General features: G+C 39.7%; 1 protein-coding gene across 16 annotated transcripts in view; it reads right to left on the minus strand.

Annotated features, from left to right (window-relative positions):
• Positions 1–14743, minus strand: part of LOC107266683 (kazrin) — a 42276-nt gene that overhangs the window by 7959 nt on the left and 19574 nt on the right. For 13 of the 16 annotated variants that reach the window (XR_003059400.1, XM_025083945.1, XM_025083944.1 and 10 more), the window contains 11 exons: positions 5845–6235; positions 5382–5738; positions 4655–5058; positions 3029–3235; positions 2592–2937; positions 2167–2256; positions 1609–1825; positions 842–1112; positions 432–779; positions 211–334; positions 1–145 (listed from right to left, as the gene is read on the minus strand). Coding sequence is in view for 15 of the 16 variants with exons in the window: in XM_025083945.1 (XP_024939713.1) it covers positions 1–145; positions 211–334; positions 432–779; positions 842–1112; positions 1609–1825; positions 2167–2256; positions 2592–2937; positions 3029–3235; positions 4655–5058; positions 5382–5738; positions 5845–6235 (2900 nt within the window). In the remaining variant the exon portion in view is untranslated. The remainder of the gene's footprint in view (positions 146–210; positions 335–431; positions 780–841; positions 1113–1608; positions 1826–2166; positions 2257–2591; positions 2938–3028; positions 3236–4654; positions 5059–5381; positions 5739–5844; positions 6236–14743) is intronic. The other 3 variants (XM_025083937.1, XM_025083936.1, XM_025083939.1) reach the window with 3 other exon arrangements.

Genomic DNA, 14743 nt, shown 5'->3' on the forward strand with positions numbered 1-14743 from the left:
CTTGCGGGGAGAACAAGAGCTTCTAATTCAGCAGTGAGATGTCGTCTTATCATGTGTTTCGCAGGAGGAATTCCCAGGGCGGTGGCCATTGTGTCACCCGTGAATGAGGGCTCTAAGACAACTAGAGCACCGTGCACTCCTGAGTCTATTACAAAAAGTAAAAATTGTTATTAAAAATAGAAAAACTTAATTTTTTAAATCACAATCTACCTTTTAAGTTCTCTGCGTATTCAGTCAAATCGATATTTCGCGCCCAGCGAATGAATCTCTGATTAGTCCAAACCAAAGGATCAGCATCGACCTGTTCGCACTGGTGCCTTCTAACGGCAAGAGCCTAGAATTTTAAAATTACGCGACATCTCAGAAATAAATATGGAACTGACGTTCCTGTATAAAGTCGGAATATAAGAATTTTCGAGGTATCTATATACCTGGCGATCATAGTTGAGCATTCTCAGTAGGTGTATTCCGTGCACGATGCTGGCTTGATGGAATTTCCGGGTGACACCTAGGAGTTTCTCAAGTTCCTTTTTACTGAGGTGATCCAGCATTCTCGCATCGACCATATTCGTAGCGAAACTTTCTGAGTATTGACCCAGACCCAAGTCAGGCAGCCATTCAGAACTCACCCAAGTGTGACCCAGCTGAGCAATGCAAGGATATCGAACGAGACTGGGATGCCGGTGTTCTTCAATGGCCAATCTGAGTTTCTTCCTATGAAGAGGATGAGAAACGCCCAGTCCCGCCTCTAGCTCAGCATCGCTCAGTTCCAGCAGTACCTGATCAGAATAGCAGAGTATAATTTTCCCATGGAGCTGAATATCCTCTTAGAATTCATTACCTTTCCAGACTTCACGTTTTCTGCACAACGTGGACCGTACTGAGGCATTCCCAGGGCGACTTCCAACCAGGCTAATACGGTAGGCGCACGCCATCGTTCCATAGGGACCGAAGCTGCTTCCCTGAGTAAACGAAGTTTTTCAGCATAACCTTCCTCGGTGAGAGGAGACCAGGATCTATAAGGATCGAAGCCTTCCGTGCCTTCGTTTCCGCCACTTCCGCCTGCTGAATTGTTGCTGGCTGCCTTCCGATGTCGTGTTCGTGCAAACACCCTAGACCACAGATAAATTCCACAAATAATACTATTTAATCGCTTTGTTTCGCTATAATTATTAACACAACATGTATCCTTCCATCTACGTGCCATGAGGTAGGTTACAAAAGTCACCTCACGCTAAGCTGTTAGACCATTCAAATTTAAAAAAAAAGCGATTCGACAAGGTACCCTTAATGTCTTTTCATCCGTAGCACTATCGGATCCTGGCAGTAATGGAAGCTTGCTGTCAAGGCACATTGTAACGCAACCCACATTAAAGCTATACCGCGCCTAAGTAAAATCCATTATTTACGTAAGAATGCCGGCAAATGAATAAAAGAGAATTATAGGTACACAAAGGAGAATCCTTTACAATAGTTTGGACAGTGTGCAGCGTTCTTTTTCATTCCGAGTTTCACAAAATTACATAATTCCATGAGCGAAAGTAAAGAGCTAAAGTACATTTCACGATAGGACATCGATACAATCTACAAGCACGAAGAAGCTTTTACCTAGAAATGGATCCCCAGGTGCCACCACGCGTTGCCGAGGATCTAGAATGTGCTGAAGGTACGACGACAGGTGGTGGCTGTTTATTTCTTCTGGGTTCAGAATCCAAAGGACTAGACAATTGTTCTACAGAACGTGAGAGGGACGAGTTGTCCATCGATCTCGAGAATGCATTCAGCGGAGATAACGTAGGACTGCAGTCCTTCGGCGTGGTTGCAGCTGAAATTGAAAAACGGGATAGTTACGCAATACTTTTTATTCAATTAATTGACTAGCATGAGATACGAGTAAAATATGTATGTGCCTTATAGAAATTAGACGAATCTTGATTATTTTAATCGGTCAGAATAATCAGTACCGTGACACCTTCGATGCAACATAAAGAACACATAGCAGCTGAAACATTCATATTCGTTCGTATTGACGCACATGCTCATGCAATTTATAAACATTGATCGGTGGGAATGACCCGTGAGTCGTCGTAATACAGTACACGCGGTATATAATATTTTTGATGATAGATGCGCTGTTCGTGATTGTGATTATTGCTGAGCACTTACATTGATACATGTGGGGTGGTGCAACAGAAGAAACCACGGAGATGCTGTCCATGTCGAGACCACTCCCTTCAACCGTTATAGTAGGCGTGCCTGCGCGAAATATAGGGAAATCAATTGAGCAAGCGAGTGCAGGGAAATTTAGCGTAGCAGCTGCGGTATTAAATCTCTTTGACGATGCTGAGGACTCTGAAGAACATGGTCCCTCTTTCATTCTTTTGCGTCTACCAGTAGTTGCTCGTGTTCTTTATGTTACGTTGAGGTTTTAGGGATTATTATATAAATTCGGAGTGGGTAGTTGATTCAGTCTCCGTTTTCTGTTCTTGGCGATACTCATGTCTGTTCAACAGGTGACGATACCCAAAGTAGGACGAAGAACTCGAAGACTAGAGGAAAGGAACTACGTATTATAAAAACATAAAGCTTACCGTCCGTCGTCGAATCTGATAAATTCCCACCAACGCTGGTGGCTCCACCACTCTCACGATCACTGGAACCACGTACTCCGCTATCCGCGCTGCAGCTACCACGATCGCCACTTTGACCACCGACAGTGTTGACCGCTGCACTTCCTCCAACTACTCCTACGCTGAGCTCGGTACTTCCTAGGGGTTGCTGGGAGAAATGAGGTATGATACCTCCGCCACCGCCGCCGCTGCTGCTACCAGCTCCCGGTGTAGCTGCTCCGTTTATGCTGCCATGAGGAAAAGAGACCAGGGATTCCTGATCGCTCAGACAGCCGCCGACTCCTCTCTCAGCTAACTGACGTTGGAGCTAATTTCATTATTACAGGAGAAAGCGTGATAAGTATGCCGTGGAGTTATCGAATTTCGAGGTTATAACTAACCAAGATGTAAATACGTACTTCTTTGATAGTAGCGTGAGCATGGGATAACGCGGCTTCTTTGTCAGCCAGACTTGCAGCCAAACTGAGACTTCTGTCAGCTTCGTCTCTGGCTGCTCTCAAAAGACTCCAACGTTCTCGCTCACGTTCCCGCTCACGTTCCTCCGTGGATGTTCCTGTGCCCTGCTGCTGAAGGCGACCCAGTGTAGCTTCGTTTTCTCTCATCCGCTGTAATCAATGGTCAAAGAGACCCACATCCGGGCAGTAACTCTACCCAAAAACCACCACCACTCGATGGATGCATGCATGCGAATTGACGACAGAGTCCAACTGCTTTTTTTAGTGTCGGGAGCGACGCAAGCGTGAACCGACCAAACTATGTCCGTTTCTTTGATCATTGCCAAATCAAATATTGATCCGAGGTTTGACTACAGAACTTGAATTTTGTTTATTTCAAACGGTACCCCAGGGTTCTGGTCTACTGCATCGATAGAGGCAATTCACGCAAGGGCTAAAAATATTTATAGAAAATGAAATAATGGAAAAAAGGATATAACAATTATACATTATGGCTTTGTAACAGGGTGATGAGACTCTAAGGAATACGTCTGGCACAAGAGTCTTCTTTGTCTTATGTCAACGTAAGGTAGAACCGTAAATACCTTCGATCGAAGAAGACATTACCTCAGATGATAAGGAAGGCTAACGAGTGATTACCCCAGGATGAAATAGAGGTCTAAAGTTTCGAGAGTAGAGAAGACGCAGGATCGAAGGGGAGAGAGTGTGAAGATGAAGGGCTGGGGCCGTTGGTAACACATCAACAGTCGCAGGAGATGAAGCAGATTATACAAGGGTGCGAGACAGGAAGAGAGTAAACTGAGAGGAAATTGACGGTGCGCTTCACGAAAAGGAAATCCCGTAAATTTTAAGATGGCTGAGCTTCGTCCCAGCATCTCGTGCTTAGGAATTCGCTTTCGGGCTAAACTTCGTATTGAAGTGACAATTCCGACGGTTGTGCGTCAGTCCTTCCGAACAAGATTTCTTTTCTTCCTAGGGCTCTCAAGAAGGGAGAGACGAAGGGTCCTTTATTGAGTAGAAGACAAACACTCGTAAGGTGATGTGAATTTTCCGATCCCGAAGGGGTCCGTCTCTCCGCATTAGAACAGTTCTTAACAGGGTAAAGCTTATGTAGCTATCGCTTTTTATGTGAATCGATCGAATCGGAAATATCTCAGGAAACTGACATCGCCCTACATGTGCATGCGTCTTAGGAGGAGTCCAAATACAATGAACTGTGCATAAGAATTTATGTGTATCAACAGGGAGCTGCGTCTATGGCGCATATGGGACTTTATTCGCCAGCAAGGAAAATCTTGTCTATACCGTCGAACATCTGAGAGCTTACATAGAAACGCATTGACGTGGGCTTTAAGATACTAACAGAGTGCGTGACGCACAACGGACACGGCTAACAAAATCCTTAAGCTGAAGTCAACCAATAACGATTCGATACGAAGCATGGTTACGGAGAGGAAACAACCTGCGGGAAAGTTTCGGAACATCAGATTAACTTGGATTATCCTTACGGCGATACGGTTCAACTGCAAATTACATTGAATGTATAGGAATTAACAAATTGAAACTAACCTGTTCGTAATTGCGTATAAAATCTCGTAGCTCGCGTTCCTTGTCCTCCAGAGTACCGTAAAGTGCCTTCATCTGGTTGAGCAGGTCGAATTTTTCAGCTTTGAGTCTCTTCCGATCTGCTTTCAGCGCTTGCAGTGCCTCCCTGGCGTGCTGAAGTTCCATCTCCAGGGCAACAACGCGAGCTTCTTCTTCGAGAACCGCATCCTCTGCGCCGACTTCACCGCGCGCGGCTCCAGTGAAGAGAAGCCTCCTCAATCTCGCTACTTCCGCCACAAGTCGTTCATTCTGAAGACGAAATCTTCGAACGCTGGCCAGTTCATCGGAGCATCCGCTACCGCTTCCACTTCCGCTTCCTCCATGAATGTTTGACAATCGGGACGCCACTACAGGATCCCCAATAATTCCTTTTGAAATAGGTAGCGTTTGAAAGAAAAGAAAAGAAAAAAGTAAAAACAATCTATCAATGAATAAATTATAGCATAAAAAGATATAAAGTATCTCCGTAAGCGGAACTTTCCTATTATAACAGAAAATTCACGTTTCGCCAATAATCCTCCCGTAACTTATGAAGATTTGATCGGATCGACCGCACACGAGAAACTCAAAGTAGTAAAGGCTAATTGATTAAGTTGAGCAGAAAATCAGAGGGATCCAACAGACTTCAGAGAAGCAAGTTTCTCGTTCAATTTTCATTCGACTATATAGATTATTTAAAAAAGTGACTTACCAAGTGAGTTACTTGGGGATGAAGGTCTGCTGCTTGGCGCAGGACCCGGAGGTTCGTTGTCTTCCTCGAGGCGTACATCGCCATCCAAAGTATCTTTATTCTCCTTATCGTGCTCATCCTTCGAGGAACGAATGGAATCCCTATTTGTAGAAATACGCAGCCTCTCGATACTGGACCGGTCGCTGCTCCCACGATATAAATAAGGTCCACGACTAGAAGTACCCCTGTCAGGACTGGCACTTCCCGACCTGGAGTCTACGCTCCCTGCTGAGCCCAACCTTGTTTTTTCCAAAGCCGTAGCATAAGATCTTCGAGCCTTTTCACTGGGACTTCTACAAGGAGATCCATTGCGTCTTTCTGAAAGTGACGTCATCGTTACAAAAAAACGCTCCAACCATTTGATAGATCATTATTAAAAAAAAAAAAAAAAAGAAGTATCTTATCCCATATATTTTATACAGACCTATAGGACTGGCTTTCCTGTCGATAGGACTCGATCTGTCTTTCTTATCAACCGGACTGGATCTCTTATCAATGGGACTTGCAGACTTGTCACTAGCTGAACTCCGCTTGTCGACAGGACTGCTACCAGCACTGAGTCTCTTCAGATCTTCCTGTAGCTGAGATTCGACATCGTGCGACGGATTCAGGTTGTTACCACTGGTACCGGATGTTGACGAGCTGTTGGGGTTGCTGTTCACATTGCTGCTTCCGTTGTTGTTCAATGCCAACGCACCCCGAACATCCCTGAGCTCCCCGCGTAAGGATGCGCATTCTCCTTTGGCACGTTCGAGCTCCCCGTCCAAACGGGCGCCGGTTGCTGCGTTCTCCTCCACCATCACGCGAAGTTTGGTCTGCATGAAAAAGAAATGGACACAGTTTAATATTTATTCACGTGAAAAACCTTAATAATACACAATCTTCGAACTCTGAGCTTACTTGGATAGCTTTAATGAAAATTGACAACCTTTTTTTTTAATCTTTCCAACATTAAAATTCGTATGATTAATAAAGTGCCTGCCTCCAAAGGACTTCAGGAAAGTGGTATCCCTGTCATTTCAAATTTTTCATACAACACCACGTGTATGCTGTTTTCTCTGCATATAATAGTGGGTGCAAGTATAACAGCCTTTTCAATAGCAATAGCACACTAAAGTTTCCCATCTACCTATATCATACATGAAGTTTGCTTTACATCGTTGTTATAAGCTGTGTAATATCAATAAAGCAGAACGTTCGGAAATATGTACTGTAGCTGTGCCCAGTAGTTTCCTATGCAAAGCTCCTGCCGCTGCAGCACTGACTTTATGGCAAAGTTCCTCATTCGAATTGGAAAGCAGTGAACCTTGTGAGAAAGCGAGAAGAGGCTCTGAAAGTTTGGTCCTCTTTGGTATTAACAATTCAGAGTGGGGTTAAGTTGAGACATCGGATGTCAAGGATATCGAATTATAATTTAATGCTTATAATTTGCATTAGAGCCAATGGGTCCGTCTATTAATATAGATTGCGCAATGACATTTCCTAATACAAATTTATATATGCAGCCCAACCCCATTGAAAACCGTAAGCGTGTCAGTACGGACCCAAGTCAGCTGCTCAATGTGCAATTACGTTAACATAATTAACCTTCAATCGATTTTCCTGTAGAACGTTATAACCTAACCTGACGTACGTAACGCTTGAATTTATTTGATTTAATTTTTGAAGACCCTTCGCTGGAAACGTTACACGAAATCCTGTATGAGAATATTTTTTTTTTCATTTTAATTTCATTCCATTGCAATTTCATTCCCGGCATTGTTAAATTAATACACAGATATTGTATGTACGACTTGTTGTTTGAACAAAGGAAAGGTCTGTATTAATTGTAACCTGAAAATAAATTCGTATACAAGAAACAATAAACCCTTCTTAAGTAAAAGTATATAATCTTTCGTTCAGCCTACTATCAAAATTTAATGAAGATTTTATTTAAACGTGCTTATTGGTTTAAGGAAGATTCCCTCCCACGATAATTATTAGAATACACTTCTTCGCTATCTTCAGTAAATATACATTGTGCAATACAAAGGATGAATATAGGTTTATGTAGTATATATAATACTGCTATGTATTTATATGTATATATATATTGACGATAGTATCTTTATATACTCTATTGTATCAGTGGCTGCGTGCTTTCAAGCGGATACGATTGCTTTACACAGAAATATAAAGTAACGTCCTTTCTTATATCTATTTGAGCTCACTTTTATTTATATTTTTTTTCTTACGACTTTATCGATGCGAAATTTTTCTCGACGTCATTTTTTAGCTTGAAGTTACGATCCTTAACACAGCTTATTACGAATATATTAAACCGCTGAATATATCGTTACAAATATGAAAAAAACACTCGGAAGATCATCATTGACTTTCAATATATTTTATCGATATTACTCGTACGCGAAGTTACGTTCCGTCGAGTTTACAAAGATTTTTGGAATTTTATCGCTAGAGAGAATGAATAGCGAAGACTGGAGTACAATTATTTTGCCAATTCTCATGAGAATTTCTCGCATCCCGAAGGCTCCTTCGTAAGCTTGCAGAATTACGGAAATTTGTAAAATTGCAATTTAAGTCTGACGAGAAGTAATTTGTCACTGGGAATTTAATGAGACTCTTTTACTCGAAACGCTAACTATCTCTGGTATATACGAATTTACGTAACAATTCTAGTCAGGTATTTTTACAATTTATTTTTAAAAATATTGTATAATCATAGTTGTGAAATTCTTTTCAATTAACTATCGTGCACTCCCTTAAATAAAAGGATTCTGGATTTAGGTTAAAGATCATCAATCATTAATTATTATACAACTAATATAAATACCTATAATGTCTCTCGATGCTTTATAAATATTCACATTATTTATTAAGGTAATGCACGAAGCACGTACGATACTTACGGCTAAATAGATCGCCTCGTAAATTTGATATTTTGCCCGTAAGTTAGTTATTTTTAGTAGCGAATACATATATATATATATATATGTATATACATATACATGAATCTAGCATGCGCTTCAAACGTTCAATGCTCTTAAATGGCACATAGCGCGATGATAAATTAAAATAAAAACTATAATACAGCGCAATATATGAAAATACAAAAGCTTCAAACAAAATTGCGAGTACCAATAATTAATCGTTATACATAAACAGAAAAAGGAAAATAACATTCGCTTAATTACATTGAAAAATATTGAAACGATATGGGTAGATTATAGTACAGTACAAACGTTCAATGCTCTTAAATGGCACATAGCGCGATGATAAATTAAAATAAAAACTATAATACAGCGCAATATATGAAAATACAAAAGCTTCAAACAAAATTGCGAGTACCAATAATTAATCGTTATACATAAACAGAAAAAGGAAAATAACATTCGCTTAATTACATTGAAAAATATTGAAACGATATGGGTAGATTATAGTACAGTAGATGGCAGATAGATGTCAGCATACACACGCCGTCAACCCTCTACATACTTATAGTTCTCGGCATAACATCGAATGCGACGCAAAAGACAAAATATTTTGTTATACAAAACACGTCCCTTTGTTCCTTTCAATAATTTTACCGAAAAAAGAGGAACAAGATTTTTCTTAAAGTCTGCTCTCACGAGAATGTAAAAATGATAATTTTCCGTGTCGAATGCGGGTGGGGTCGTAGAGAAGGTATCGATCGCAGGTTCTGTAGGTGAACAACCAGTACAAGTACGAAGCGGGTGAACAAGTGGGAGGCATACTGGGTCACATGGCACTCTGTCTCTCTCTCATGCGCTCTTATTTCCTCCTTCCCCTCTTTGTCATACTTTTTCTCCCTACGCGTAGGGCTGTCTCATCGAATAGCGCGGTAATAAGAATTTTCCAAGTAGCAACCAAAACGTACTACGTTAAGAATTCATAGTGACATACAAGAAGACTAATAGAGTGGTTCTGGTATATTTTTTAAATTTATCCAGCTTTGAACCATTTATACAAGATTTTTTTATTTTTTTCCTGTGAAATGCAGAGGATTGAAATTTTTTGTACAGTCGCCATAACAGTTAAATACGATTTGCACCACAGTAAATTGTCACCGTAAAGACGAATATGACTACTGGTAAAAAATCCAGACGAGAAAACAACAAATTCTAACGTGGCTAATACGACTTTTCTACAAGAAGAAAAATGGTCAAAGGCATAACGCGTACAAATAATTCAAAAGTGTAACGAGCCTGCAAAGGAGTCTGCGGCCGACGAGAGAGCGTGAGAGCTGCAAAAGGTATGGACGGTAAAAAAGTAAAAGGCTCTTTTAATCGGCTTACGCGCTACGTGACGGGCACAATCGTTTTTTAACGCGTGAATAAACAAGGAGCGTCCCTATGTCAACAACCGTGACACGACCGAGTCTGCACGCAATATTCACAGACAGTCCCTTAGACCAGTCACATGTGTTATTAAGTCATTGTTGCAAGAAATGTATACCGTGTCGGATTTTCTGTAACAAAGAAACTAAATCCGACGTGCTATTGTGAATCAGTGTTGCAGCCAACGTGAATAGATAAATATCTATTGAAAAATGAATGGAAACAAAAAATGAATAAATAAAATTCCAGAAAAGGAATTCCAAGTCATGTAAGATACTTAACCCCATTAAGGAAGAATGAAAAAAGAGGGACTTATCACCAACATTTTTTTTTCTTTCTGTTATATCTGGATACCAACTAAGCGTATATATAAGCTAATGATGCAAATGGGGCAAACGGCTGTACATTTTTCTAATAAAAATCCCATACTTTCAAAATACTCCTTATTAATATATCGTGATACATACGTCAACGACAATGCATTTTACTTCTATGGAAAATTTGCCATTTTTTAAAGTCATACTTGGACGTCTCTTATAAGACGTAAAAATGCATACTGCCAGCTATACCAATGGATTTGCAGATACACTATGCGTCGTACTAGGCACTGGTTAAGTGCGCATGTCTATTCGTCGTCGGTCTTCCCGATGCGCGCTCAAAGAGAACTGTCAACAAATCCAGATCGGCAGCTCTCGAGTTCTCGACCCAGTTCACCATTCTCATTTCATCCTACGGCCTAAGCCCTGGTGAAAGTATTAGCTCACGAACTATCCATCCGAACGCATGGTATCTTCATCATCTGGTATCCACCGTATGCATTGGATATCAGTAGAGGGACGAAGAGCGTGGATAAGAGATCTCTCGATTGATTAGAGACACCAACCCTTTTCTACCCCCTTCATGGCCTGTCAAAGTTATGACGCACTGTCATATATCCCAGTTTCGAGACAGCCTCGAAAATCATCGGAGGGCATAAAACTATTTTTTTACGAAAAAAAAAAAAAAAAAACGATATTTTTCATATTACTAAAAAGATAGGCAAACCAGTATTTTCGGTATATCAAGGTAATTTTTGTAAAATAGCAGAGACTACTTAATGGAAGAATTTTCTAAGCTAATTCAATAACGTCGTTTTGATGTAAATTCATGTCAGAGGGAATTGCGTGTTCTGAAACGATGCCGCTTATTGTATATATGTATATCTATGTGTACCTATATATATATATATATATATATATATTAGAAAACTGAAGTAGCCAATGTGCATGTACAATCTGCGGTAGGAGTGAGGGTAAGAGGATGGAGAAAATGGCCGAGGGTAGTTCCAGAGGAAAGGAGCCACTTAGCTGCTCGACAAACACTATACCTACTGTGCTGTGCTCATGGACCAGAAGAGATGGAAAATGAGAAGAAGCAGATGAGAGAGTTTCTGATTTTGCATTTTTCATTTACGCTCAACCCCTTCGTGCTTCGTGCGCCTTCTGCTTCCTTCCCGCTGCCCCGTACCGGCTGTTGTGTGCAGCGCGTGAAAATAAAAATGCGGATGGAGGGTAAAAAAGAAAAAAAATGTTTCCGTACAAAAATTCTGCACGAAAAATAAATCGAGCCTCGCGGCAAGCGTGAATGTATAAATAACATCGATTGACACAAATTTCCGATAAGTCAACCTCCTTCGCTTAAAATTATGAACGACACCCACTTCGTCATATAATATACGTGGCAGCCCTTTTTTAAGTTTGCCCAGATTAATTTTGTTGCTCGTTTACCTTAGGCCCTTATAACCAGTGGCTATGCTGCTCAAGGGTGAAAAGAGTGACGCTCGACGTCGCGACGTACCTCGGCAATGCGCAAAAGAGCTGATAGAATTTCGACACATTTTTAATCCATAAGTTATGCATAATACGAGTTCTTTACCGATGAGAGATATACAATATACAATATACAATATAGAAAATATAATAATTTAAAATCAAACGCAATGGGCATGACCTGACATTGTGATTTGTAATGACTTTATAATAAAATTCTATAGGAATTTTCAATGAAATTTCTACAATTTTTATTTATCACCGACACGTTACAATAAAGCTGAAAATGTCATTTATGCATACCTCGAGGATTAAATTCAAAACGGCATGTTAGAGCATAGCTTCACATTCACCCGACTAATCGGTATTGCAGAAACTGACAATGATTCTTGACTTCGGTACGATTCGACAAATTATCGTGATATGACTCATTATATCTATTTACAGTCAGTCAGCCTTCTTCTCATCTGTATTTAATTAATTTTGTCACGAATAAATTAATGCATTAACCATATCTCGATCAACTCTTGCCAATGTGACCAAAACTGTCTAGGACCATGCGTGTCTGTTCTTTTGACATCTGTCAATATCCTTCATGCCCCTAGTAACCCTAGCTGTCGAAAACAGCAAATTGGCACAGATCACCCGACTAATCAACATCGCAAGAAAGTGACAACAATCATTCGATGCGACTCGATAACATATCGCGACGTGTCATTGATATTTCATTAAAGTGTCACTTTTTTCCCTTTTACCAGAATCGATCGAAATTTCATCCAAGAAGCTCCAATTTTCTGCGTCGTATAACGTTTTACGTAATGTGATGTTATCGCGTGTAGAAACAGATACACGCATGAGATGCCAGGAATGCGTACTGTACCAGTCTAAGGATACAATATGAAAATTCCATAAATTCCCAGAGAAGGTTATTCCATTACGTAGTAAATTCGGTATCGCTTAATTACGTCTGGCGCAATATTACTGAATTGTTCGGACACAATAATAAACCGAGTGGCGTACGGCGTCGTGTACGAAAGACAGTGAAAATGTTTTATTATTGCAACTACAATTCGAAATTGTTCCAATCTAATGGAATTTAATCTCGTAAATAGCTCCTCGCATAATCTCCGACTTCTATGGACCATATGAATTTCACGTAGGTGTGCATATTAATAACGTAAGAATGAAAGCTTCCCTTTTTTTACGTGCGTACAATATGGAAGCAAGAATGGGTAATGAAAAGCAATGGGAGGTGGAGAAGGTGTGAAAACGTGATAGAAAGAGAACAAGATAAAAGACCGATAGAGGCTGAAAGGTCACGAAGATATTATTGGAGAAATAAATTTACGAATTTTCTTGACAACTGGAATTTCGATATCGAGATAAATTTCATTCGATAAGCGAAACAATATTTATTTCAATTCGTGGTAAACGCTTAATAGTAACGGGAAGTAACTTATAAAATCATGTAAATTGAATTATTGCAAAAAAAAAATATAACTATAAATTCCAGATATGGCGTCCGTAAAATGTAGATGGCTTTTTAAGGAAACCTTATCTGAGCAAACGGTTCCTGTGTTTCGTTTGGAACATCCGGTAACGTTATTCGAGCACTTCGAAGGATCATTTAAGATTTCCAAGTATTCTTTTCTTTAGATTTTTCTCGCTAAATATTTTTCCAAAATACCCCTAACCGTAGAGCAGTCTTAATCAAAAAGCGGCGAATGCAACAATATAATTAAATACTTCGAGGTACCCTTACCGAGGTACCCCAATTTCACATAGATTCTAGGTACTTGTAGATGTATCACGTTCCTATGCTACTCAATGTAAAAATCCGTACCTGTAGCAGTACGTCGCGCAAATATATCAGTGCAGTGCAGTTATTGGGGCGTAAATAACGTATACTACCATACAGGTCACTCCACATCAAATCCTCTTGGAGTGAAGAAAAATTTACATCGTGCTTAAAATTCATTCAATTTTTCAATATACACAGCTACCAAAACCACTGAATATACAAAATAGACGAAGATTCGTCAATTTTTGAAAATTTGAAAAAATTTCGATTTTAATACCGCAATTTGAACTTTGAAATATCTTAATGAAGTTTCCAGGTAGAAAATTGTGTAAATTTGAAAATTCGTATAAACACAACCTGTTACCGGAAGTCATAAACATGCCGCAGCTTTACCGTTACTTCCGCACTAACGATTACGATACGTACGCACGTACAGAGTGTCAGCGGTATACCGATATACCGCTGAAACTACTTTTACATATATGAAAAATTAGAAATAATCGTAGACCTTATTTTCACCCCTGAACAAAGATGCGTCGGCGTTAACGATATAATAATATCCAACGAGAAACGAAACTTTTGCAAATTACATTACAAAGAGAGTTCATTTAAAAGGCACATTGTTAGGCAAACTTTAAAGAATCACAGCGCTGTAATTATGTACATGAAAGTATAATGCAAGATATATCCACGGGCTATTCATTCGCAAATGAGACCCCCCTTCCCCGTGCAAACAGCTTTTGCATAACAGAAAAACAGAAAGGCTTTGCAAAAAGGCTTTCGGTGCACGAAATTACATTTTTATCCATATTTCGAAGCAAAAATGTATATCAGCCTCGGTTAACAAATAAATTCGACTGTGAAACATGAATGAGTTACTTGATATGGAAGTACATATACATACTATATATACATATATAATTTATACGAAGTACATATTCATAGTGTCGAACACTTCCTACTCGTAGAATATTCAACAGAATTATGTCAGCACGAATGACTCCTTTGAGAAAAATCAAATCCAATATTGACGACCGGTATTTTTCGCCGGCGTCATACTGTGCAAATATGTAAATAATATTTCGATAATCCTTCCTTTAGTCAAAAAAAAAACCCATGACAGTTTTTAGCGAAATTTTCGCTTTATTCGAGTTACCATTGGCTGTCGTTATCGTCATTCGATGAGTATGAACGTGCAGTTCGAAAAACAGGCTGACTGCTTTAGGTAAATGTGGTTTGACGTTAGTCAATGATGATGAACGTTAAAGTAAAGCTAAGTCGATATGACACCAGACGATGCAGAAAGGGATTGTTGGTATAGAAAAAAAAATGGATCGTTTGATAAAGTCACAAGTT

The sequence above is a fragment of the Cephus cinctus genome, unplaced genomic scaffold (assembly GCF_000341935.2).
Source record: "Cephus cinctus unplaced genomic scaffold, Ccin1 Ccin1_scaffold0330, whole genome shotgun sequence".
NCBI lineage: Eukaryota > Metazoa > Arthropoda > Insecta > Hymenoptera > Cephidae > Cephus > Cephus cinctus.